The sequence below is a fragment of the Meleagris gallopavo genome, chromosome 7, assembly GCF_000146605.3.
Source record: "Meleagris gallopavo isolate NT-WF06-2002-E0010 breed Aviagen turkey brand Nicholas breeding stock chromosome 7, Turkey_5.1, whole genome shotgun sequence".
NCBI classification, from domain to species: Eukaryota; Metazoa; Chordata; class Aves; order Galliformes; family Phasianidae; genus Meleagris; species Meleagris gallopavo.
Genome location: NC_015017.2, coordinates 24,474,723 through 24,499,512, shown reverse-complemented (window position 1 = coordinate 24,499,512; position 24,790 = coordinate 24,474,723). Strand labels below are relative to the sequence as shown.

Here is a 24,790-nt window from a genome sequence, read left to right as displayed (position 1 = left end):
TGCGAGAAAAGGAAATAGAAGTGGGACAGAGCAATTTGTGCATCCTGTGACTTTTTCAACAAATCTGTAGCTGTCATGTTCAAGTAACATCTGCCATTGTTTCAGGCTGTGTGCATATACACAGACAGTCTCTGTCATCCAAGATTTACAGTTAGGTGAATGAAATGGGAAAGGGAACAGCAGGCAAATGGAAGGAGTGTGGGAAATCGTTTGGCTCCTTAAGATTGGCAGAGATTGGTTGTACCAATACTGTCCATTCATTGTGCTGATTGCAAATGCTAAGGTATTCGGTCCTGCACATCTCCTTAAGTTTAAGATATCTGCTTGTGTTAATGTGTTCTGGTTATGTCAGGATGATAGCTAATAACAGGGAGTTATTTGACCGTATCCCACCCAATTGTGTAAGCTAGACCTGAGTACAGGTCTTCTTTCTTTGTCTCTCAGAAAGCTTAAAATTAAGAGCTGTGTTGAAACTAGTGGGCGGGGGTTGCAGTTCAGATGTTTCCTGCTTCCTTTCTTCCTCTACAGGTCAGACGAGGGACTGAAGGGTCTCAGAGTCTCCCTTTGGCCAGGGTATGGCCAAAGTGGTTTTACAGAACACATAGTCTGGTTATGTACTTGGCCTTTGGTATGAAAAAGGAGATGCAAGGGTTGTACCTGGTGATCTTTCAAGTCCCTTCCAGCCTGGGCTGTTCTGTGATTCAGTGATCAAGCTGCCTGCATCAGCTTGTCATTTAGTTATATAGACCCCAAGTCCATCTGGAAGACCCCAGTCAGAGACGGTCTATTCACCGTCTTGAGATTGTGTCTGGTGAGGTTCTGCAAGGTTTTGGTTTGTGTTCTTTGGTGTTTTTTTCTTAAGCACTTGGATGATGGAAAAGAGAACATGCAGGTTAAATGTGCTGATTGGATCGACTGATGGGATCTGGCTTCCAGATGACTGCACACGCACTGGGGCAGTGGCTTCAGTTGAGACAAACAAAGTCATACAGCCTGTCAGAAACAGTTGGCTGTGCCAGTGCAGGATGAGGACTGTTCCAAATGGGTGAAAGGGCATGATAGAAGGAAAAAGCCAGATAACATAGAAGCTGGGCAGGAGGGAGCAGCAAGTACTTCAAACAAGGTGGTGATGGTTGGGCAGAAGGGAAAACCTGAGACAGGAAAATATGAGAGTAAATCATCCCTAGAGCCTAGAGTCCATGAGAGATTTTCCAGATTGGTTGGGCAGACTTTTGTCAAGAGTGGCATAATTCTGGTTGATGCTGCTCTGAAGCATGAGTTGGAGAAGGTCTGTCTGTATATGTGAGTCCTCTGGCTGAGTTGAATACTTCCCCACCTCTTTTGTTTTAATAGCAAAACATTTCTATGAGGAGCGGATGAAGAATTGTTTGACTGCAGACTGAGACTTTTCTTGAGGAGTTTGATAGAAGTTCTGCAGCCAGCACTCGTGCTGTGGGCACAAATTCCAGTTAAGATTGTACGGGCTTTATCTGAAAAAAGGGTTTGGGTCTAGTCTTGCAGGAATGTACAACATACACAAATTACCCCTTTATTTTTACAGAAGCTGCAGTTTATGCAGACTTCTGTGAGGTCCAGAGGTCAGGGTGTTGCACTGAGCATATTCCCTTTAAGTGTCATCTGTAGCTTGTTCCTTGTGAAGATGACTGAAACTTCTAAAAGTCTGGCAGCAGGAGATCCATCCATGTTTGGGCAACACAATGAATGCAGATGTAGTAGGAAACTTTTGATTATCTATAGGATTTTTCTGTGGCAACTTCAAAGTTCTGTGGTTAGTTATATTCTGACACTTTAAACGAACATGTCTTGTGTTCAGAACTCTTGATTAATTTTCCGGTTGAATCTATTGTCCAAACATCATTAATGCTGCCTTTGAGGCATGGGACAGCTTTGATGGAGTTGTTTTTAAATTTCTGGCTGTCACCCTGCACAGCCATAAACAACATCCTGCCTGCTAATGAGAAAATTCAAGTTATTGAAGTCACATGTCTTGTGGAAATAAATTGTAGTGGCTGGAAGAAGAAATAAACCAGTTTTGCTCACCTCCCCCCGCTGCAATCACAAGCATTTGGAGTGCTTACATGGAGGAGATGTTTCCACAACCGAAGATACTCTGTTAAAAAGCAGCATTGCCTGCTGAAAATGAAATTATTCATTTTGTAGATATATCTTTAATTCCTTAACCTGCTTTCTAAGTTACCTTTACTACCCACGGGCTGTGATGGTCTTCAGTGGGCAGATTTCATGGAAAGGTGCTTGATGGCAGGACTCGCTATGGGGCAGCACAGCTGAGACGTGCTAGCAGTGTCAATCACTGCCATCCATGGCTTGCCTGGCATTGGCACCCATTTAACCATGCTTACCTCTTCCCCCACTAAAAAAGTTGACATTCACCATTTCAAACAACCACTGGAAACAGCCACTGCTGTCACACTTTTCTGGGGGCGGCAGGGCTGTCACCCAAGACTGAGTTGGTCGTTGGCTCTCCTACCATGCATGCAGTGGCTGAGGTATTCCTCTTTCCCTCCTTGTGTTTGCAGAGCACGGCTTCGTTGGCTACTCCGAAGAGCTTTTATTTAACAACACACTGCCAGACTACAGCCAGGGGGAGTCTTTCTTCACTGTTTTTGGAGTGTTTTTCCCAGCTGCCACAGGTACGGTGAGTTTTATCCTCCCCGCCACAGGCACATCTCCTGGGGAGATTCTCCAGGCTGCTCGTCAAGCCTATGGGTTGACATGATGGCATTGTTTCCTCCCCTCCGAGGATTAGGCAATCTTGGCCAGTGCTTCGGGGCCATGGGGTTCCAAGCTTTTTTAATAGTGATGATCCATGATTTACATTGCTAGATAAGCCTTGTGATAAGATTGTGCTGGATGGGAGGGAAGGGGATGGGAGGACTCTTGGTGGCTGACCTGGGCTGGTTCCAGCATCCAGGATGCTGACCTACCGCTCTCTGCACTGCCCACACAGCAGGACTCATGTTCATTAAGTGTAACTTCATGCTTTTATGTCATTCCTTCCCTTAAGAGGAAGATCAATGTCCCCTCTCCACAGCTGGTACTCTCCAGTGGGAATGAAATAGCTATCAGTTGGAGTTAAAATATCTTTTGTTGATGCTGTTTTTTAAGCAATAAAAAGTACCGATCATGAGCAGTTTCCATAGCAATGAATCCTTGGATTATAGGATGAATTTGCAGAGGATTAGCTCTAAGCAACTAGCTGAAAGTTGTTAATGGAATTGCTGCGGTACAGGGAGAGAAACTGAAAGGTTTTTTGAAGCGATGAGCTGGAGAAATAATCTAGCAGAATCACTCTGTCAGGTGTACCTAGAGCAGGATCCCAATTTTTCCTTTGAAATCCTCTCTCCCAGCTTACCAGGTTGGCTGTTGCCTCCAGGTAGGCTTCCTCCTGAAAAATTTGCTTGCCCAAACTGTTGACACCATGGAGCAGTTGGCTGTTGGCCTCTTCCTTATTGCTTTGGTCTTACCCGCTCAAGTCCCCCGGCCACAGAAGGAGCCCTTCTTCAGAGCCCTGCCTCTGATGCAGGAAAGCGGGATTTTTCAGTTCCCTGATTGCAGAAGAAGGAACAGTTATGACAGAGCTGTGCAGCAAATTGCCATGATTAACCATATTAAACGGTTCTTCATCACTGCTAATACCTGGCTGCTAGGATGAAGGCCAAAACTAACAGATATAATTTATTTGAAGTCCTGGCAGCGTGTCGCATTATTAGTTGGCGGTTGTAACACCAGTAGTAATGCTAAATATTCTCTAAAAACACGTTTGGGCTGATGTATAATTACTTTGGTTACTGCAGAGCTTTTTCATGTGTTCTTTTTAATTGTTTAGTTATTTACAGGATTTAAATTGTTGCTTTGGAGCAGCGGTGCCAGTGGTACCGTATAACACCACCATTGTTCCTGTTATTGCTGTTTATAGCACTGCAGTGCTTAGGAACCTCGTGAAGCATAATGCTACATGGGAGAACTTGTGATCTGATTAAAAAAGATTAAGAAGGCAAGAGATGGGAGTCAAGACTTTTCTGTTCCAAATCACGGCTGAGAGCCCTGTGCAACTTCAGAGCTCCCATCCCCAAGAGCTGGTGCAATGTCAGTCTAAATCCTCACCCAAAATGGAAGCTTAGTACTGCAGAGGGGATGCCAGCTTTCCCAGTGCCCCACATTCTGCAAAAGCTGCTGCCCACTGCATTGCAGGCAGGAGGACAGGAGGGTGCTCCTCCCTGCCTGGCAGCAGGCCCAGCAGCACAGGCGGTCTGCGGGCTTCCAGGTGACATTGCAGGGATAGTTTTGGCAGCAGCTTTAATAGCAGACTGGAGAGATACCACACAATTGCCAGGCCTCTTCTGCAGGGCAAAAAGGAAAGGAATGACAAGGATGCATGAACGTCACCCCCAGCTGCACCTCTGCTTTGTCCTCCTGAACCATTCCCTGCACCATCCCAAAGCAGTTTCTGCTTCTTCTGGAACCCCCTTGGTGATGTGGACAAAGCATTGGCAGCACAATCCCGTGCATTAAGTTTTTCAATTCAAGGAAAGTTTCAGCCAAGCAATTTGCTGTTCAGTGTGCTTTGAGCCACTTTGAAAAACTAATTTGACCCAAAATGGTATTTGGTTTAGCTTTTATTATTAAACGTTTTGTTTATTCTTTTTAATTTTTAGCATATGTTGATTTGCAATTTAAGATGCTGTTCTAATAACAAAGGCTTTTTAAAAAGTGTTTAGGAAATAGTGGAACAAGATGTTTGGGCCCTTCTGAGATGAAGTGTTCCTTTTTGAAGTGAAACTATTTTGATATTCTCAGGATAAACTCTTCATTCTCCCTTTGCAATTGTTATCTGAATTCAACTGATTTCAGTCTGGTCTCTAGGACACGGCGAAAAGTGCTTTATAGTTGTTTGTTTCCATCAGAAATAGCTCTGGAAGCTGTTGAAGAAGACAAATCAGATTTTCTGTTTTTAGTCAGAGGCAACCACACTTAGAATCATAAAATCATGAACATTGGAAAGACCTCTAAGATCATCCAGTCCAGCCATCATGCCATGCCTTTCTAGGCCACAGTCCTCAGTGTCACATCCATCCTTTTCTTGAACACCTCCAGGGATGGTGACTCCCCCCACCTGCCTGGGCAGTCTGTGCCTCTGCATCACCGTTCTTTCTGAGAAGAAATATTTCCTTATATCCAACCTGAACCTCCCCTGGCACAACTTGAAGCCATCACCTCAGCTCCCCATCTAAGCAGGGATGTGCATGAGGAAGGAGCTGCCTACAGAAACGCATGCAATTGTTCAGCAGCCACACAACTGCCAGTGCAGCTTCAAGATGAAGTTAAGCATTAGTGTTGTTCAGAGAATGATTTTCTTTTCTATCAGATTCCAAAGATTTTCAGCTTAATGAAAGAAGTGTGTTATTGTGTGATACGAGAAAGTAAGATGATGTTTGAGCAGCATTACTGGAAAATGTCATTGTGCTGACACCAGTTCTGAAATAAACCATATTTGGCACTTGCAAAATGACAGCAAATAGATTTAGAAGTTTTGGGCTAAGTTATCAGATGATGTAAACTGGCACAACTCCACTGGAGTCTGTGGAGAGATGCCAGCTTACATCAGTGGAGAATTTGGCCCTTTTAAACAATCAGCTGCAATTCCAATCTCAGATTTTCCATTCTTCATCTCTTGGTTGAAGGAAAAAAAAAAACAAAAAAACTAAACACCACAAACTTTCACATTTTATAGTAATTTTTCTGGAAAATGCTATACAATGGCAGTTTGCAGGCAGTCATATCTACAGTCATAAGCTATAGCTGGTAGAGCTGTAAGGCAGGGTTGGTGGAGCTGATGCTTATGTCTGATGTACAGTGTAGGTGGTCTCTTCATGCACGTATCCACTGCCTGGATGATTCCCAGGTCAGGATTACGCTGGGAATAGCAGCAATGTACAGACTGTCTCAGCCATAATTTCCTGGCTGAGCTGACTGTGTTTTCATGCTTCCTTGTCCAGAAGCTTTGTCATTATCTGCCGCTCTCCGAGATAATAGCTAGTGTGGAAAATCCAGCCTGCTATCTCGTTGAAACAGAGAGGTGGATAATTTTCTCTGTGGACAATCTGCAGATAGGATTGCTTGAGTTCAAAAGGGATTGGCCATTTCCTTATGGAATAGATCTGTCTGGAGGATGAAATGTCCCAACATCTCTACTTGGTTGGATTTTATGTGCAAGTGCACGTACTTTTCTTCTCTTTAGTAGCTAGTCTTGCAAACCAGCCCAGCTCACTCTTTGGCAAGAGGTGACCAAAGCTATTGATAGTGGAGTTTGTTCAATTTCTTTTATTTTAATTTGTTAGAAAGGAATTGGGTTGTCCTTTCATTGAGAAGTGGGGTGATTAGTTTGCTGCTTGCACAAGATCTTCTCAGTTTCACTCTTCGGCAGCTGGCACCCTAGCTGGATAATTTCTTTTTGGCTGGTGGTAGAGAGATGACTTTGACATTGTCTGTACTTCTATACAAGAAGATTCCCGTCCCATCAGGTCTGGGAGTAGTCAGCATGGAGGAGACAGACGTTGTCAGCCACTCAGACCAATACTATGTTGGATCTTGTAGTGGTGACCTTGGCCTTTGTTAAAGAAGTCTGTGACAATCTGGTGACCTTGGAGGTCCTGCATTGGTCTGGGTCTGACCCCTAGCCACGAGGTCAGTCATTGATCTCAAGATCCAGTGTATATAGGCTCTGGCAGGTCATCTTGGGCTGCACCTTATTATGTGCGAGTCTGTGCAAGGGAGGCAGTGGGGTAGTCAAAGCCCTGCAGTTATCATTGCACAAGTAACTTCACACCTTCAATTTTTTTCATGTTTGGTTCAGAAAACACCATTTTGGTGTTTCCCCAGTGCTTTGCTGAGGTAAGAGTTTGGATGAGGAGGAGGTGAGTCAAGCTTGAGCTGGAAGATACAGAAGTGGTGCCAAGTGTTTGGGAAACTTGGCCAAGAGGCACATTGGATTAGCAGCTGTCCTTCTGACAACAGCTTGCTCCCTTTGGAAGAAGGGTATTCTGCATTTTCTGCTTTACCCCTGAAATGCAGAATAGCATGTCACTGAAGAGTGCCTCGTGGATGCTCCATGTAGTATGATGTTTTTGGCTGTTTCTGTGAACTTCTGCCTTCCTACATTTTCTGACCTCCAGCTAAGCCTATTGTATAACTTGAAAAAGGAGCAGTGCTTGAACAGCACTTGGAAACTTTATCTGGGGAAAAGTACACCAGCTGATGGGCTTTTACCAGTGCTACTCAGAAACTACATCCACAGAGCAGTCTTCCAGGAGAAAATGAGCAACTCAGTTTGATTTTTAAAGTTTTCAATCTCAGGATTTGAATCTGATCTGAATCTGGAAGACAGCTTCTCTGGAAGCAAAATGCCAGGGCACTGAGGTTCTGGTGGAGAGGATGACAGAAAGAGATGGCTGCTGGGTGGGCCTGAGAAAATAAATGAAGTGCTGGATGCTTAGTTTGTGTGTTTAGCAACATGTGAGTACCTTGTGCTCATTAGCATGCTGAGAGAAAGTGTTACAGTTCCCATTTAGCAGATGGGGACATGGAGCAATGAAAACGTGCAGGAAAGCCTGGGACAGAGCAGGCAGATGAGCTGCTGATCCCTGATTAGCAACAACCATGGCTCCCTGGTGGCCATCCATCTGTAGCCCTGCAAAGCCTTTAGAGAAGACATCCATCTGGCCGAGATGGGATTTATCTGCTGTGCTGCAGGATTTGTTGCAAAACTGACTGTCCTTTGCTGAGAAAATCCTCCCAAGATGGAACAGAGATGGGCAGGAATGAGTATCTTAGGGAGGTTCTTGTCCTGCCTTCAGATTGTCTTAATTCTCATTGGAATTCTAAGTCAGGCATTTAATATACTTATAGCAGATATCTCAAATGTTCTGGGAGAAATTTGGGGATAGTTTAATGGGAAAAGATGCACTTTTTTGCCAAGTCTGGCATGACTCTCTCTTCAAATGTGAGTAAAGTCTCTTAACCCTTTTCAGGCTGGGGTTCCCAGCCCTAAGACAGAGTTTTCAATCCTTTGATTCTTCTTGTTTTCCTTTCTTGCAATTTTAGATGGTGATTTGTTAAGCTGAGGACTGTCACTGGTCATGCAATATCCTGCACTCTGTCCTGAAACGATGTTCCAGTGCTTACTGTTAGTTTTGCCAGGTGTTTTCTGTGATGCTGGGGCAATCACTTACCTGCTCAATGCTTCCATTTCCTTATCTGCACGGCAGAGATAATGCCAGCCCAGAGCCCTGAGTGATGCTTGCAGGGAAGAGCCCAAGGCTGAAAACTGCCACCTACGTGCATATCCCAATTCTCTCTGCTAAATGCATGGGGTAGTCATTGAACACAGACATTAAAACCTGCATTAGTGCTTGTCCTTTGTGAATGCAGACACCTGCAATTGATCTGCTCTGACTGACTGGGGCTGGTGGGACAGGACAATCTGCTGAATGCAAGCTTGTGATGAACAGTGGCATTTTTCTTTCCAACAATCTAATGACACTGTTTTCTATCATGTTTGTGTTAAGATAAGATGGGTTTTGTTTGGATTTCTGCTTCTTCACACACCCCTCCCCCCAGCATTGTTCAAAATGGACAAAGAGTTCTTTGTAGATGCGTTAGCAGTTGCTCGTTTCCCTTGAGACAGGAGCAGTTACTTACCAAGCAGTCAATGGGAGGCAGTAACCCTACACATGGCAGTGCAGTGAAATGATCTAGTTACTGTTCTGAAGTAATCGATTAAGTGACTGATTAAATTATGTTGCATATTGGAATATATGTCACGGATGCTATAACTTGGATTAACTCTAAATTGTATTTATGTCTACAAAATATAGGTGTGATGGCTGGGTTCAATATGAGTGGAGATCTCCGGAAGCCTGCTACCAACATCCCCCTGGGGTCTCTGGCTGCTATTGGCACCTCGTAAGTAATAGGCTGGGGAAAATTTACTATTTGGAGCCTGCCCTGGATGTGACCAATCCATTTCATATTCCCATCAACCTTTTATTACTCAGCCATCTGGAAAATTAATGTCTGGCTTTCATTCAAATTCTCATCCATTACCACCATCTACTCTGGGTGGGTTGGAGAGGAGATCCGTTCATGTGAATACAATCAGTCCTTCCTCACTTCGGCTTCTTCTGCTGGATGGGATGTGTGTTGGTGCTACAGGGGTTATGCCACTGCAGCCGGGCTGTCCCCAAGTGGCATGCAAAGTTCTTGAAGGCCTGTGGCACTGGTTTTGTCACTTATTGCTGCTGATTTCAAAGCACTGTCTTTGGAAAAAAAGAAAATGTAATTGTTCTTACTGGGGAAAATGAGGCCAAGAGTGGTGAAATGATGAAATAACCTGTGTGACAGCAAGGCCAGGGGAGCAGAGCTCTCCCCCTGAGAAATGCTGCTTTCTAGAAGTAATGCAATGTTATGTATTAAAAAGTACCTCATTAGGTCCTTTCCTGCTTTCATTGCCAATTAAGCTACTTCTGAAAATACTATGTTTAATTGCATACCCAGCTTGAAGCAGAAAGGAGAGATCTTCTGGACATAGTTGAATTCCTACTGCAGCTGGTGCTCGTTTTGTTTTAAAGCAGGGAATTCACACCTCCGCTGCCTGGACTTTGCAGGCAACCTGGCTTATCCCTCCAATGGAACAGCCACAGATGTCCAAGGAGGATTGTGACAGACGTGGTAAACCTGGCATTGCCCCCTGAATGAAGGGACATGCATACAGCATGGCTGGATTATTCCCCTGTGCATATCAAGGACATACAGGTTCCTTATCTCAGGGGAACACTACTGTCATGCCATGGTGTGATTTACTGTCCCCACTGCGCTGTGATGGGCACGTAATGAGCCTGGTCCTGCCATGCAGAGCCAGCCAGTACAGAATGATTGAAAACCCAACTTACAGGCACATGGCCTTCTTCTGCCTCCGCTGGTGGGCACTGTTCTCACTGGTCTTGTCTGGCTGAGAAAATGGTTTGGTTTTGTTGTTTGCAGGTGGTTTCTCTACATGGTCTTCGTCTTTTTGCTAGGAGCCATTTGCACCCGTCAGTCTCTCCGCTACGACTTCATGATAGCAGAGAAGGTAACTTGATTTTGTGTATAAGAAGGTGTTATATGATGGGGCCTTTAGTTTGGGGAGCTTCTTTGTCATTGTATGCTTGAGCTTTTCCAAAATCCTAAGAGATTTGGGTGCACATCTTTCATTGACATTCAAGGGATCTTCCCCATGCACATACCAGTGTACAATTGATTTGAATATCTTTGCATTCACCAGCATATCCAATAGTGCTGAATTGTGGCATAATCACTCAGCAGATAGCTTTAAGAGCTACAGTATGCTAATATGGTCCAGTGATAAAAGCTGTCTTTTATTGAATGTATCCTTTCTCATTGGTGGAAGCTTGGGCCAAATTGAAATCCCTAAAGAACTCCACTGCTTATCTGTACTAAGTCAAGTGAGGCTGAGGTTCTCATATGACACAGACTGTAATTGCAGTGTGAGCAGTTGGATTAGAGAACTTGAGACGTTCCATGGTGGTGTATGTGAGTGAAGGAGAGTTGTAGGGTTACGTGCAATTAATCCAGGCGTTGCAGGCCATTGAAAGAAGAGCAGAGATGTCGGTTTGCCTCTCTGTCTTACTCTAGATGGCGTATGGAAGGGCTAATTTCCTATTATTCAGCATTATACTAAATCATGGGTTTATGGTATCTGACAGTTTTGTGGTTACTTTTTGAGATGTTATCTATCAGTTTAATTTATAACACTTTAATCTAAAATATCAGCTTGAGACTCTGGCTTTGTTTTCTCTGCAATTAACTGTAGCCCAAGATATCCTCCAGTCCCCAAAGTAAGCTTCAAATTAATGGTGGGACTCCTGTGACTTCCCGCTAAGGTGAAACATCATCTCTGTTTCAGGGGAAAAGAGAATGAGTTTACCTTTAACGTAATGCCTTTGTTAAGTAAATGTGACAGATGCAGCAGATGGAAAGTATGGTAATGAAACAGTACCTGTAACTGAACCAGCTGAAGAGAGAGAGATTTTTGAATGTGTTTTAACTTCAAAACCCTCCATGGGGAAAAGCTGTAAAATCTCCCAGGAGATGAATCTGAAGATATTTAACGCTGTTAAATATAAAAAAATAAACAGATCCCCCCTCCCCCCAAAAATAAACCAAAAACAAAGCAAACTCCCTTTAGTGGAACAATCCAAATACTCATTTGGCTTTTCTGAGTGGCTACAAGCAAGCCTGTGTATTGGAATGACTTTGGAGAGAGAACGCAATCGTTGCGCACTGAACATTCCAGATCCCCATTTCTGCCAGGTGCAGGTGAGCGAGTGGCTGCTTTTGTGCCCCGTGGTGCTTGTTTGGCTTTGCAAACACAGAAATGAGATTCAGTAATTTCCCTTCTTAATGAGCCAGAAGTGCCAATTTCTTACTAAGTATTCGTACTCTCCGTGCTTAAAACCAACAGCAAAACCTTTCATCGGCCTCAGTGAAAGGGACTCTTCCCCTCTAACCCTGATTTGAATGTCAAGTAGTGCATTTAAATGCAAGCTTTTCTGGCAGCTGAAGTAATATATGATGTCTGGCACTACTGATTGTTTCTGTCAAGTGTTTCCCAAACCAGACCAGATCTCTGTTGGGGGGGGAATTTCTGCTTGTCAGCCTCCTGCACCCAGGGTCTGCCCATTTGTCTGATGGAAGCTGATAGCTGCTAATCGTCCCCTCAAGTTTCTTCTGTCCCACAAGATAAAATTCCCAAGGCAAGTGGATTTGCATGGGGAGAAGCAACACTGTTGTTTGAGTGGTAGGAGACTGGTATGGTTCTGAAATACATCTGGCAAACACAGTGAAAACAAGTATTCCCACAGCAAACTGTGCTAAAACCCTGTTATTAGCAAGCCAAGAGAATAACCCTCGAATCTCTGAATAGACAACTTGTGTTTCAGCCTGTAGAAGCTGCCCATAACTATAGGGTTAGTGAGGATGTCTCTGCTTGAGAAAGGTTGGGCTTCAGCTGGCCTTGGCTCAGTGTTTGGGGGCTGGAGGCTGTGCCTGGCCCACACATAGTGCCTACGCATAGTGCTGCCCAATTGGACTGCCAGCTCGAGGAGGTGTTGGCTAGCAAAGGGCAATAAAACCACCTGTAGTAAGCAGACTGTGGCTTTAAAGGTTTTGAAGTTTTGTGCATACCAGAGGAAATTCTTTGCTCATTGAAGACAGGAAAAAAAGGTCATTGTATTATATCCTTTGGAGCATGTTTTTTGAGATGCTGTTTGCTTAAGTGGCAAGTTTGATTTGGTTTTACTGCGGATTTTCTTTCAGGATTGGTTTTCCCCTCTGGGATGCAGGGGTTTGTCTTCCTGTTTTGGATGGTTGGAAGCCTGAGTAGCTTTTCCTTTATGGTGTGCTCTGTATATAAGTGATCTCTCCTGAAATAAACTCACTTGCAGTTACTTAAGTGGAATCTAATAGCTGCTGCTTTGCTGCAATTGCTCCAAGTGACAAAGACTTTCTTGGATATGAGTTTGTCAAATGGCTCTGTTGATATAGGATGTTCAGTATTAAATTACTTTTATGGGGTAATTTTCCCATATTAATTACTTGCACTTTATACCACAGACCAGTTAAATTGCTGCCTTTTCCACTCAGATCATTCTGCAATGTTATAAAATATAGGAGATCTGTGAAAATGCACATTTAAAATCAGTTGTGGGTCTTTGAAAAACAAAGTAATTGACTTTGCCTTCTCTCTGCTTCCTCCAGGTATCTTTGGTGGGTTTCTTGTTTCTGCTAGGGCTGTACATCTCATCCCTGGCCTCCTGCATGGGGGGGCTCTACGGAGCGCCCCGAATCCTGCAGTGCATCGCCCAGGAGAACGTGGTCCCCATGCTCGCCTTCCTTGGACGTGGGGTTAGTGACCCTTCCTATGAAGCTACTGTCAAACCTAACCTGAAGGGAAGCTGTTGATACAAGGAGTATTTCTGGGATGGGGTCTGTGCTCCCTGTCTCAGCCGTGCCCCTGTGCAGGAGCCATCTGACCCTTCTGCACACATGGATGGCTCTTTTAGGACTCCCTTGAGTCCTCCCTTGGTCCCACTTCTTTTGAGACATCTCCAGGAAGACAATTGCTTGAGATACAACTTTCAGTGTGATTTGCTGGTGTTTTTTTTTTGCAAGCACCTTATCTAAACCCAGGCTGATCATAGTTGTGACTGAGGCATTTCACTCTTCTCTGCCATCCCTTTCAGGGCAGAGGTTTAAAGCTGATTGAATGGATGGTAGCTTCCTCTTTTTCTTTCATTTTTCTTCTTTCCTGCTCTTTTTCCTTGAGATCTTCCTATCTTCTTTGGTGACATGATAGCCGAGTACTAATTGCAGTGCAGTGGATTCTGTTTCTGCGCTCTGGAGAAAAGGATGAGGTGCCTTTTGGACTCTGTAAAGATAATAGAGAGAATAAATTTGGAAGGTTAATTTAGAGGGCTGCTTTTAAACAAAGCCTTGCTTTGAATTTGGCAAGAAGCTTTTTCCTTGTCCTGGCAAGTAATCCTCATTCACATGAGTTGTTTCACTGAGAACAGTCAAAGCATCAGCCAATAAGGATTGTGTGTAGTCATGGGCTATGCATGTAGATCAAAGTATTTCATATGGATTTTCATTTTTCTAAAGAGGGAGAAAAAAATTTCCTTTGCTCTAAATAACCTACAGCACCTAACTGCAGCGAGCAGCTGGGAGAACCTTAAGGTGGTTTTGCTTCTTCAGAGCAGCTTATAAATGCAGAACAAATATTGCACAGTGTTGATATTTAAGAATATTTTAAAATATCTTCATTTTAGAAGCATAATGGTTTCCTGTATTTTATATTTCTCAGTGTAATTCTGAGAATACTGAAAATAAGATCATAATAACAGAAATAAGAATAATAGAAATAACAACAGGAGAAGCAGGAATGGTAACAAGAGCAAAACCTTCCAGTTACTGAGGACAGTTGTCAGACAATCCCAGAACAGGCTGTTCTCCATGTGGCAATGCTTGCCAAACTGTCAGTCATTTAGCCCAAAGACTGCAAAGTTGATTCCCTCTCTTCTCTGGCAGTATTCTGTCTTTTTGTAGTGTTTTCTGCTCTGAACACTGGGCAGAGTGCCTCAATGTGAAGTGCTCAGAAAGAGGTGAGAAATTAAAGGCAGATCACCTTCCCTTTCCTTCTCTCTGCTACCTTGAAAATTGTCTAGATTTGGTTCTTGGAGAGTTAATAAATGTAGTTTGTCCTTAACAGTCTGTTCCACATCAGTTCTTCTTTTCCATGGTTTAGGAAAGTGTTGTAGGCAACGTAACCCCAGTTAATGTGAAGGACACTATTGTTTTCTGTAGCGTTAAACCTAAGCCAGAGGCATCCTGAGATCGTACCATCTGTTCCCTATCTCAGTAAGTCTTTCTAATACTTAAGATACTTTCTGAGAACCGAGTTCATTTATCCCGGAGACATATTTCTCATTTCATTGTGAAAAGGCGTAAGGTCCCCTTTTCTATTAATAAGTAAGTGTGGAGAAAATAGAAATAGTTTCCATTTGAGCTATGTGTTTATTAGAGAAGAACATGCAGTAAATGAAAATGTAGGATGGAAAATGTTCCCCCGTCTCGTGCTGTTGTTGGTGTGAAGGAGCTGGAAGAGCACCTTTCAGCTCATCTTTGAGGTGCCTCCTCTTGGCTGTGAGCTGCTGGAAAAACTCCCAAACTTCAAGACTTTTAGAAATGGAGCTTGTTTTTTCAGCAGTAGCCCATTTGGGACAAACCACATCTCAGAAGGGCCTTCACAGGAGCTGTGATGGGCAGTTAGCATCATGTAGGCTCGCTCTTTAGCAGTGATCGAAGAAGGGCATACTAGACCTGAGATTAAAATTTGCGAGAAACCTTTTGAGCAGACAGCAATGAAGGGCCCTGTAGAGAAATTAGAAATGAACAGTTAAGTGTAATTAACATGTTTTATTGCCTGAACACAGCCCAAGCTTCCCATAGGCCCCACAAATCTGTCTGAAGGTTTACTGCTGCTTTAATATTTTACCATGGAGATATAGAGTGAGACTGGATGAATTTTCCAAAGACAAAGATTGAGGAAGGATCAGAGGTGAGGTGGGAACTCAGCAGTTCTTGGCTTCCAGTCTGTTCTTAAATTTATTAAGCCAGTGAACCTCTGCTGTGCACACGTGGAGGTACGTTTCATGACTAACGTCATGAAACAGACTGCTGGGATATTCACATGTTACATCTGAGCTGGGAGGATCCTCTCAAGTATTAATTTAAATAATTTTCTCTTATTGATGCAATAGAAAGGACCCAACAAGACTCCAGTAGCTGCAATTTGCTTAACAAGCCTCATCACCATGGCTTTCGTCTTCATTGGGCAAGTGAACGTTCTTGCTCCGATAGTCACCATCAACTTCATGTTGACTTATATTGCTGTAGACTACTCCTATTTCTCGATCTCCTTGAGCTACGACATTCAGCAAAAACCTGGCAAGACACTGGTGGAAAACACTAAGACTCCTCACTCTTCCCAGCCTTTGATTTTTAACAGGCCCTCCAGCCATGCATCAGATGGAGTAATTCAAAGCAGATCGAATGGCACCTTGCTGGAATTCAGAAAAGACATGGACCAGCTTTTTAAACCATTTCATAATGAGCCAGATGCTGGCAAAAAGGAAGGAGCTGAGAATCTAATGCAAAAAGTCAAACAGAAAAAAGCAAAGAAGCCAGCCAAGCAAATGTTACAAGACAGCTTTCTTCTGGATCTTGATCATGATGCTTCTCCAGCCCACTGTGGCTGGGATGAGACCATGGAGCCTCCACCCAAAAGCCAGCAATGTGAGATGGGATTGTGCTGGTCACTGCCTGCTGTGGATCACCAGGGGCCACCTGAGTATGGAGAGCAGCTCTGCAGCAAGGCACCAGAGGTCCCAGGTCGTGGGATGGAAGGTGAGGGCTGCAGGAAAGGGACTCACGGGGAATGATTTATGGCCTCAGTGCTCCTGGAGGCAGGCGAGAAACTAGCTTTATATGGGACTGTCATTGGGTGATTCATAGCAATAATATCTTTTATTACAGGTGAGGATAGAGTTCATCGTAATGAATCACAGGAGAAGTTCCAGTGTAATTTCCTATGGAAGATTAATCACAGGAAAGCAGGCAGGATTGTATTTAGTGTAGGGTTGTTTACTGCATGCTCGTTATTCTACAAATGTGCTCTTAATGCTGTGCATTAAAAAGGTTTTGAGTATTATCTTGGGGCTTATTTTGCCATGATGTGGGGTAGGAGGGTAGAAGGGATGGAGTTTTGCAAGCCTAAAGCTCTAGCTATCAAAATGAAATGATCCCCTTGCTGCAGGAGGAGGCTATAATTCGTCATCTGCAGCTAAGAATCTGAATTCATTTTGTTGGCACTGTGGGTATTTAATACTGTTTACATTGGGGTTGTTGTCTCAGATCAGTAGTCTTCTATCAGTGTTAGCCAATTAAATGTTATATCTTTCTTCTTTTACAAATATGGAAACTGTGCCTTGCTTTCCATCACATACAGTGACGTATGTGTGAACTTAAAATGGCCTCAATACCAGAGCTGTAAACTCCTTTGTTTCCTTTCTTTTTTTCTCTTTCTGTCTTTTTTTTTTCTTTTTTTTTTGCTTTCATTTTAGAAGTTATGTCTAAATTCTGCCATGCCCAGCTGTCAGATAGAATTTCTGTTTTGGTTTCTGCAATCTGGTAACGTAAAGTAGAATAAGACTGACACACCAGCTCCTTTATAATATCTCTCTTTCTTTCTTCTTATCCTCTAGAATCATCTACAAGGCAGCAAAATCTAGAGCTGGAAATTCAGCAAATTCAAAAATCCTTCTACTCCAATTTCTGCAATTACTGGGTTTCCTTTGCTGGTGTAAGTAATTTTATTTTGAGCACTGGTTTGTGTTTGTAAAACGTGGAAGGAAGTTCATCGCAAAAATACTACACTGCAGTATTTTCAAATGGCTTTTGTGTTTCCCTGCTTACCTGCACTAAATACTTGCAGGAATATGCACCCCTAGTTCAAATTAAGAGAAAGGCAGATGACATTATTTAAAAGAGCAAAAACAAACGAACACAGAAGATCTAAATTCAAAGTCTGTCATCTTAGAACTTTTCTAGAGTTAGAGATGTGGGGCTGCTGGGGAAAAAACATTGGATCCCTCTTTTCACTGTATTCCAGCCTGCTGGGAGATGGAGTGAGACATCAGATTCAGAGCTGTATTATTTTTATTTATGAAACAGTTGATGCTACCTTAGGGTAGGATTTCATTAGCACCGAACTCCTGATCGGAGCAGCCTGACTGTGAAATTCCACATTTTGAGGGAGAAAAACAGAGTGTTCTCCCAGCACGTTACTTTCAAGAATAAATAACTTCTAAATAGCTTCTGCCTGAAGCCACTGAGAACATTTAAATTCACCTTGGGAAGATGGATTAATGGGCAGATGACAGGAGAAGGGTCAGATATGCATAATGAATGAACCATATGTCTTTTCTTCATGGATGGGGATTCCATAGCTGTATGAAAATACAACAAACACCTTTGAACAGCACACAAACCCCTTCTAATTTAATCCTTAGATTGAGTTTGACACCCACTTTCCAAATGTGCTGATTGGGCTTCCAGTAGACAAGTACTGGAAACAGGTCCTGCAGGTGGGTGTGTGGGATGGATACTGGAGGCTGCTCTCCAGTGGTGAAATCTTTGGGAGGTTGTACACCAATGCACTCTCTGGGCTCAGTAATTAACAGAGTTCTAAGTGCTTGTCATCATCTTGAGCAGTAATAATAATAATAATAATAATGGATACGTGGCCAGAAACTGCTCATCATGGAGTGTTTCAGAGGTAGGAGATGATGTGGTTCCCTAGAGGGCCTGTTGCACCAGGAGTGTCCATCCACCCATGCTATTGCCCCATCAAACCTGGCCTTGAACACCTCCAGAGGTGAGCTCAGGCAGCATTGATTATGTCCCCATCCCTGAGCAGACACCTAAAAAGAAATGCTCAGCAGATTAATGCTGTCACATTGACAGCAGTGCACTATCTCACTTGGAGTGACCCCAAGCCTTGTCTTTTCAATAGGCAATTGTGTCCCTCATCATAATGTTTGTCATTCAGTGGATCTACGCCCTTGTCAGCCTGGGGGCAGCGGTGGTTCTGTATTTCTACATCGGCCAAGTGAGTCCAGGACTCCCCCTGGGTGAGTTATGTGTTCTTTGTATTATTAAATCTGCTTAAAAATTCATTAAGATTTAATTTCATTTGATTGTGAATTGAGAGATTATGCAGTTGGCACAAGGAAGGATTACATTTTGTTTCTTCGTTAGTTTCAATGCATTTTATATCTAGCTCTTCAATATTTGTTTCTAACTGTAGCTAACACTAGCTTGGTAGTTTGAACATTGTGCTAATTGTGATACTTTTTGTACTAGAAATGGCCAAATCAGACACTAAGAGTTAAGAAGCATTGCAGATTGCAAATGCATCATGGCAATGAGAAAAATCTGTTGTAAATGCTTTTTAATAAACTTAATTAATTGATCTAAACCCACCTGAGAAAATTTTAATGAAAATGGGAATTATGACAAGTATCTCATTAAATCTCAGCATTCAAAACTGCAAAACAAGAGAGCCTTTTGATTCCAGATCTCAACAGGTTGAATATGTCAGGAATGTAATCTGGGAAAATATTTTTAGGCAAAAGGCTTTAAAAAGGTTTGTGCATGTGATAGGCTTAAACAAGTTCAAAATTAAACAGTATAGCACATTGAGAAAGCAGCTCAGGAGAGTCTATAGCTCCTTGGCACAGGGGCAGGAGAGATTTGCATTGGTCTGCCTCTCTGAAGGGAGAGGGTGATGCATGCACCGCATGTGTCTGCTCACATACATACATATGTAGGTGCATAAGTACATTTGTGTGATAGTACATGGGTGCAAATTGTATGGATGTGCTATATTTTGTTTAGCACCTATGAAAACCTAGGTACGAGAAGACAAAAGAGCCTGAGTTCACGTGTCATTTAAACAATTCAAAGATAGCCACCTGTATTTATCTAGATGAAAAGTTATTGTAAGTAGATACCAGATTTCAGAAACCCATGCTGGGAGAAGCCAAAAATTAGTTGTTATTCAGTAACCATCAATATATCACTCACTAATCTACTACGACTGATTTCTATTTATCTGTATGGAAAAGTGGAGAAGAAATGAGATGGTTTTATGCAACCTGCTCTAGAGTAAGGTGTCCCTTTTCTTGGCAGGAGTCACGGAACTAGGTGGCAAAGAAGTCAGAAATAAACAGATTTCAGCCTATTTTTTATTTGATTGTGACTGAAAGTTATCTTGTGGCCACACTACATCAACTGCACCATGAGCTTGCGCTCCAAAGACAGAATGACCCTTCCATGTAGAGAGGCTGTGAGATGCTGGTTGAGTGATGCTTTGGATTAGGGACTAGATGAAGACCTTGGGAGTGGTAGCTTTGCCACAAGAATGCTCCAGGATTTCAACACATCCTTCCTCTTTTCTCTTGGCCTCCAGCAGCCTAAGCCAAATCCAGCAAGCTCTGCTGGGTCTCTGTTCTCCTCCCTATCCCTCACCACAAACTTCTGGGACTGCTTTTGCTGCCAGCTCCAGCACTTGTCTGCCCCTGCAATGAGCCAGTGCAGGAAATTAACTGTACAAAGAAATCCAAAAGACTTGGTGTTGATGTAATAAGCTAAACCAGTTCTCCTTGGGGTCAGCCAGGAAGGAGCAGTGAGACCACGGCCACTCTGGCTTAGGCCAGCTACACAGCTCCTTAGTCTCCCCATCCCTGCAGTGGGAATGAGCTTTGCAGTCTCAGGAAGAGAAGGTACTGCTCCCGGTATCTTTGCTTTGGCCTCAATTCTGCTGGTATTTTAATAAGCTGTCAGTCTGGGAAGGGATAGCTGCTCTCCATAGGGATGGAGAAATTTGAGTTAGTTTCTTGCTTCAAGAGCTGGAGCAAGCAGAAATACTTCAAAAGTGTTCTCACAATCACTAAATTTTTGTGTAATGAAGGCTGGTTTGGGATTTTATACAAAAATTCAATGGCAAAATGCAATTATGAGGGAATTAACAGCCTACTGACTTTCTGTGCCTTTTTTTCTGTAGGAGCAGCAGCGAATTTCAGTTTGTTCAGCTGGATTAAGTCTGTTTTGACCACCTCATGCAGGTTGGTACCGATCGCATGGCAGAGATCAAGGCACTGATCCACTAATGTGTGTAAACGTTGACTGTCTTCTTACCTGGAGCAGTTTATCTTTCCCTGGATGGAGACTCAGAGTTCTTAGTTAATAGTTATTTGCTTCGGTTAGCCCAGTGGCTGTGGTAATGGTGGAACAGGCAGTCACATTCCAGCTGGGTTGAAGTTTCAGAGAGGAAATTTGGGAGGAAACAGCAATAGCTGCAGGGGAAAATACAATAAACAAGGTCTTCAGTGAAGGAACCATTCTGTGTTGAGTTTCTGAGGGATTGCATCTGCTAACATCTTAGGGTTTTCCTTCCCAGAAGACCTCAGGGTTTTTGCATGGTTGGTTATTAACTGGTTTTGTTAATTCATTTTGATCCTATTAATTATTAATTCCATAGAGTTTGGATTCCCATGGGAGTAGTGACCATCTCTGCTGCTTTGCAATTCAGTGGGATAGGCAATTTTTAATCTGTTTGACTTCTTTCCTGTTGCAATGGGGGAACACTGTAGTGAAGACCATAAAATACAAGTGCTGTGCATTAGATGTGCAGATTTGGTGGCTTCTTTTAGATAAATGAAGGTCCAGATATTTAGGCACATTGGCACATGCCTATGCTTTCCTTCCAGCTCTTTGCCCACAGTCCCTATAACATAGCCACATGTCTTTGGTGGCAGAGGCAGCTCAAGGGACTAAGCTGAAGGCAGTGGGATCTCTCTTAGATCCCTGTGGATGTGGGTCCATGATGCAGCTAATAACAGACAAGCTGGATCTCCTGCATCACTGCCCAGCACTGTCTCTACAAGACATGGGGATCTCTGCAAGAATGGCATGAGGACACACCTGTCCAGCAGACCTCTTTTCCCATGAACAGCTTCCTTCACACAGCTACTGCTGCCTCTCATGGCAGTGTCCTAAAGCTGCAGAATTCTCTGTTAGCAGGATAAGAGCCCAAGGCAGATAAACCTCACAGAACAGGAGTGAGGGTGTCCTGAGGGAATGCTCTATGCTTTTTGTGTCTCATTTAGAAAGAGGGGTTGTTGCCCATCTCTCCCCCCTTCACAACGTCTGCTGCATTCGTAATGTGAGCCAGGGCCAGGAGTGAGGAGGTGAGAATGGGAGCAGGGTGCATGGGACTGTGCTGGAATCACTGTCAGAATTACTCATTGCACGGTGAGTCAGACCCTGCTGCATTGTATTCCAAGCACTTGACTGTCCTGTTCCACCTCGGTGTACAGCTAGATCCGTTGCCTGCAATTTAGTTCAGTGCAGCTATGATGATGGAGCATTTTTCCTGCTGGTCATCCCGTGGTGCTTCTCAGCCCTGTCTCTTGCCTATTGTCAGATGGTCCCCGTGGGAGGCTGGCTGACTTCCCAGGGAGCTGGCCGGGGATCAGAAGGGAGAAGTTAGTCTACCTCTGTTATGCTACAAGAAATTGCCTTGAAATCACTTGCACATTTCTCCTAAACTTTGTTTTCTTGAAATCCAAGCAAGACATATCAATGAATTCGAGGTAAAAAAGTCATTCTATTTAAGTTCAAGAGTGATGGAAGCAAGCATGGGTTCTTGGTACTTTCAAATTCTCAAAGGCTGGATTTGGCCCTTGACTACCTGATCTGGTGCCTGATCTAGTGATTGTATCACCCCTGCCCATGGCAGGGAGTTGGAGATGACCTTTGAGGTCCCTTCCAACCCAAGCCATTCTATGATTCTACGGAAGAGGGCCAAGTCATTGGTGTCAGTGCTTCCAATTGTGACTTGCAAGTGTGTAGTAAGAGTTTCTTAAACTTAGCCTCTGAGAACAAGAGGCTGAAGGAAAGTCTCCTCTTTTTATTTCAAAGAGGAAGAGAGTTTCCGGCCTGCGTGCTTCCCGAAGTAATTGAGATGTACACGAAAGCTTCGGAAGCTATAAGAAGGGTATTTTTCATTAGCAATGGGTCGTGCTCCTTCCTTTCCTGCACAGTGTAAAAAGTGGCAGAGCCAACATCTGGAGCAATTCCAAAGAGGAAATGTATATTTGCTAAGAAAATGTATATTTTTTGAATATTTGCTGGGGAGGGGGTGGGAGTATAGTCACTGCGTGCCTTCTAGGAAAAATGTTTCCAGATTAGCTGGAAGGGCAGCAGGAGAGATGTAACCCTTTTCAATATGCCCTGCCTGCCCCTGTTGGTGCTATTTTTGGTCTCTTCTGTTTTCATGGCTGCTAAAGGCAGACGCTGGGTGATGCAAGTGCTTCTGCTTCTGTGCCTGCAGGAGGAGTCCGTCACCGAAGGAGCAGATCGTGGTGACCCCAGCCTTTGCGACAGTGGGCATGGAGACCAGGCAGCTCACCGAGGAGAATGAGGACTTTGCCTCCAGGCACCGCTACCACCAGTCCTCCCTCATCAGCAGGGAAGAGTTCAGGAATCAGTTTCAGTAAAGTTGGAGGAAGAAAAAAAGAAATAGCAAGCTGTCATTTAAAAAAGGGCTGATGAGTGCCAATCACTGCTGACGTGCCTTGTGAAATACTTGAATGTGTATGGAAAGGATGTGATTAGTTATTTACATGCTAGAGGCTTGTTTGTTTATGCAGGCTACAACATGGCCAAGTTTCAAATCTTATCCTAAAGGAAAAAAAAAAAGAAACCTGCTTGTTGTGCAGGGGTTTTCTACCTCAGAGTTTCAGTGACCAAAGTCTTAGCACTTTAAGATGTTAGATGATAGGCCGGAGTCAGTGGCAAGTGCAAGAGGATTATCAAATATATTCATAACTGGAATTGAACCTGTGCCTTTATAAGCAGCAGTGCAGCATGGTGAAATCTACTGTGAAATGGTGATGTGATGCCTTAGAAGCTTTGCATAGTGGCTTCCCACATCCTTTCTGAAACAAGAGCCAGGACCTGAGAACACAGCTATCTCCAAATAGCACATCTCTTGGCTAAAAGGAGAGATGATTCAGAAGTGCCTTAACAAGATACATTTAACCTTATTTTGCTAATTCTGCTTAAAGCTCATCCTGTGCTGAGCTTTATATACGCGTAAGTAAAAGGGGGGGTGGAGGGAGGAATCACTGCCTCTCCCTTCTTGTAATCTCTGATCACTTCAGCCATTAAATTATTTATTTCTCCTTTTGTGCAATAAAAACATCAGCATCGGGACACGTCTCACAGCACTAAATTAAGAGAACAACGAAATAACAAAGGCAGGAGCATCGGAACTGGGTGGGCTTTGAGGTCCCTTCCAGCCCAAGCCATTCTGGGATTCAGTGAGACAAGCAGCTCCTCCCATTGGGTACCGTAGTTTTGGCCAGCACTGTTGGGAAGGTTACTGTGTCTGTTGTCTCAGAGCATGTTGTGCCTGGGCTTTCTGGGCAGTTTAATTGCTGCTGTTGTATGCTGTAAGTAGAGCAACTTTTCTTCTTAGTGCTTGAGAATGAGTGTGCTGATCTTTCCTGGGGTGTTGGCGTTGACTTTGTTAATTGCAAGGGTGGAGGGAAGCCTTGCTTCAGGAATCCTGAAGGTCGGTTTGGGACTCAGCCCTGAGCATTATCTGTCCAGAACAAGTTGCAACTCAGTTAATTTCATAATGAAAAGATCCTTCTATCTTTTAAGCTGTGTGAGCTCTGTTATCATCTATAACCAACCTTCCTTTGAGTTCATGGAATTGTTTTTAAGAAATGAGGGTGTGAAAACATTTGTTTTATGAGATACGTAGATGTAAAACCTTTTTTTTACTGAACCTCCAGCTGTAAGTTGCTACATGTAGGTTTGACAGACTCATTTGCAAAAGGCACAGACGCATTGAAGGATAGATAGTTTATTATTTGCCTTGTGGTCTTGCCTAGATGCTCATGCTGTGTTTGTGATGCCACAGTGCCCAGGAATTAGAGTCATCTGCCTCAAAAACAGCGCAACACAAATAGAATTGAGAATGGGCAGGAGAAAATTCAAGTTTTGTTGTGATATGGGCATTAAGTGACAGCTCCTTGCTGCTTGTTGCCATTACTCTGGTTCTGTCTGAATGTCCCATTGGGATTTACTCGGAGAACCAAACTCCTTCAATCTATAGCTTTACCCAAATCCCTATACTTCTTTCCTCTCTTCATAGCTCTCTCGGTCAGCTTTGGGTTCCCTTGGGTGCTTTCACTGTGCACATTGGCCAGAAAGTCACATGCTTGGGATGGTCGCTTGCAGATAATTGTGATTCAGGAGAAGCAGCAAACAAAACACCTGAAAGAAATAATGATGCTGTGCCTGGGATGTGGCAAGGGGTTCCCTGTGGCCAGCAAGGCACTATGTTCTCAGCCCTGTGCTTCTGATTCTGGATCAGCTTCATCCAGCATACCTGCACCTGGACAGGATGTGCTGAAGCACAGTGGCCAGCATAGGGTTATCATTTAAATTAGTGGGGAAAGGAGGTTCTTAGAATTATTGCCTTTGCCTGGTGAATTCT

The 24,790-nt window shown here is 43.5% G+C and overlaps 1 protein-coding gene across 2 annotated transcripts in view; it reads left to right on the top strand.

Annotated features, from left to right (window-relative positions):
- The window catches only part of SLC12A8 (solute carrier family 12 member 8), a 41,807-nt gene extending 18,827 nt beyond the window's left edge, over positions 1 to 22,980 (top strand). Inside the window, exons 5-13 of one of the 2 annotated variants that reach the window (XM_010713870.3) lie at positions 2,559 to 2,672; positions 8,916 to 9,003; positions 10,081 to 10,168; positions 12,856 to 13,002; positions 15,417 to 16,062; positions 16,920 to 17,017; positions 18,230 to 18,347; positions 20,282 to 20,342; positions 22,613 to 22,980. In XM_010713870.3, coding sequence (XP_010712172.1) covers positions 2,559 to 2,672; positions 8,916 to 9,003; positions 10,081 to 10,168; positions 12,856 to 13,002; positions 15,417 to 16,062; positions 16,920 to 17,017; positions 18,230 to 18,347; positions 20,282 to 20,342; positions 22,613 to 22,778 — 1,526 coding nt within the window. In that variant the 3' untranslated portion in view covers positions 22,779 to 22,980. The remainder of the gene's footprint in view (positions 1 to 2,558; positions 2,673 to 8,915; positions 9,004 to 10,080; positions 10,169 to 12,855; positions 13,003 to 15,416; positions 16,063 to 16,919; positions 17,018 to 18,229; positions 18,348 to 20,281; positions 20,343 to 22,612) is intronic. The other variant, XM_010713871.3, reaches the window with a different exon arrangement.
- Positions 22,981 to 24,790: the final 1,810 nt, after the last annotated feature.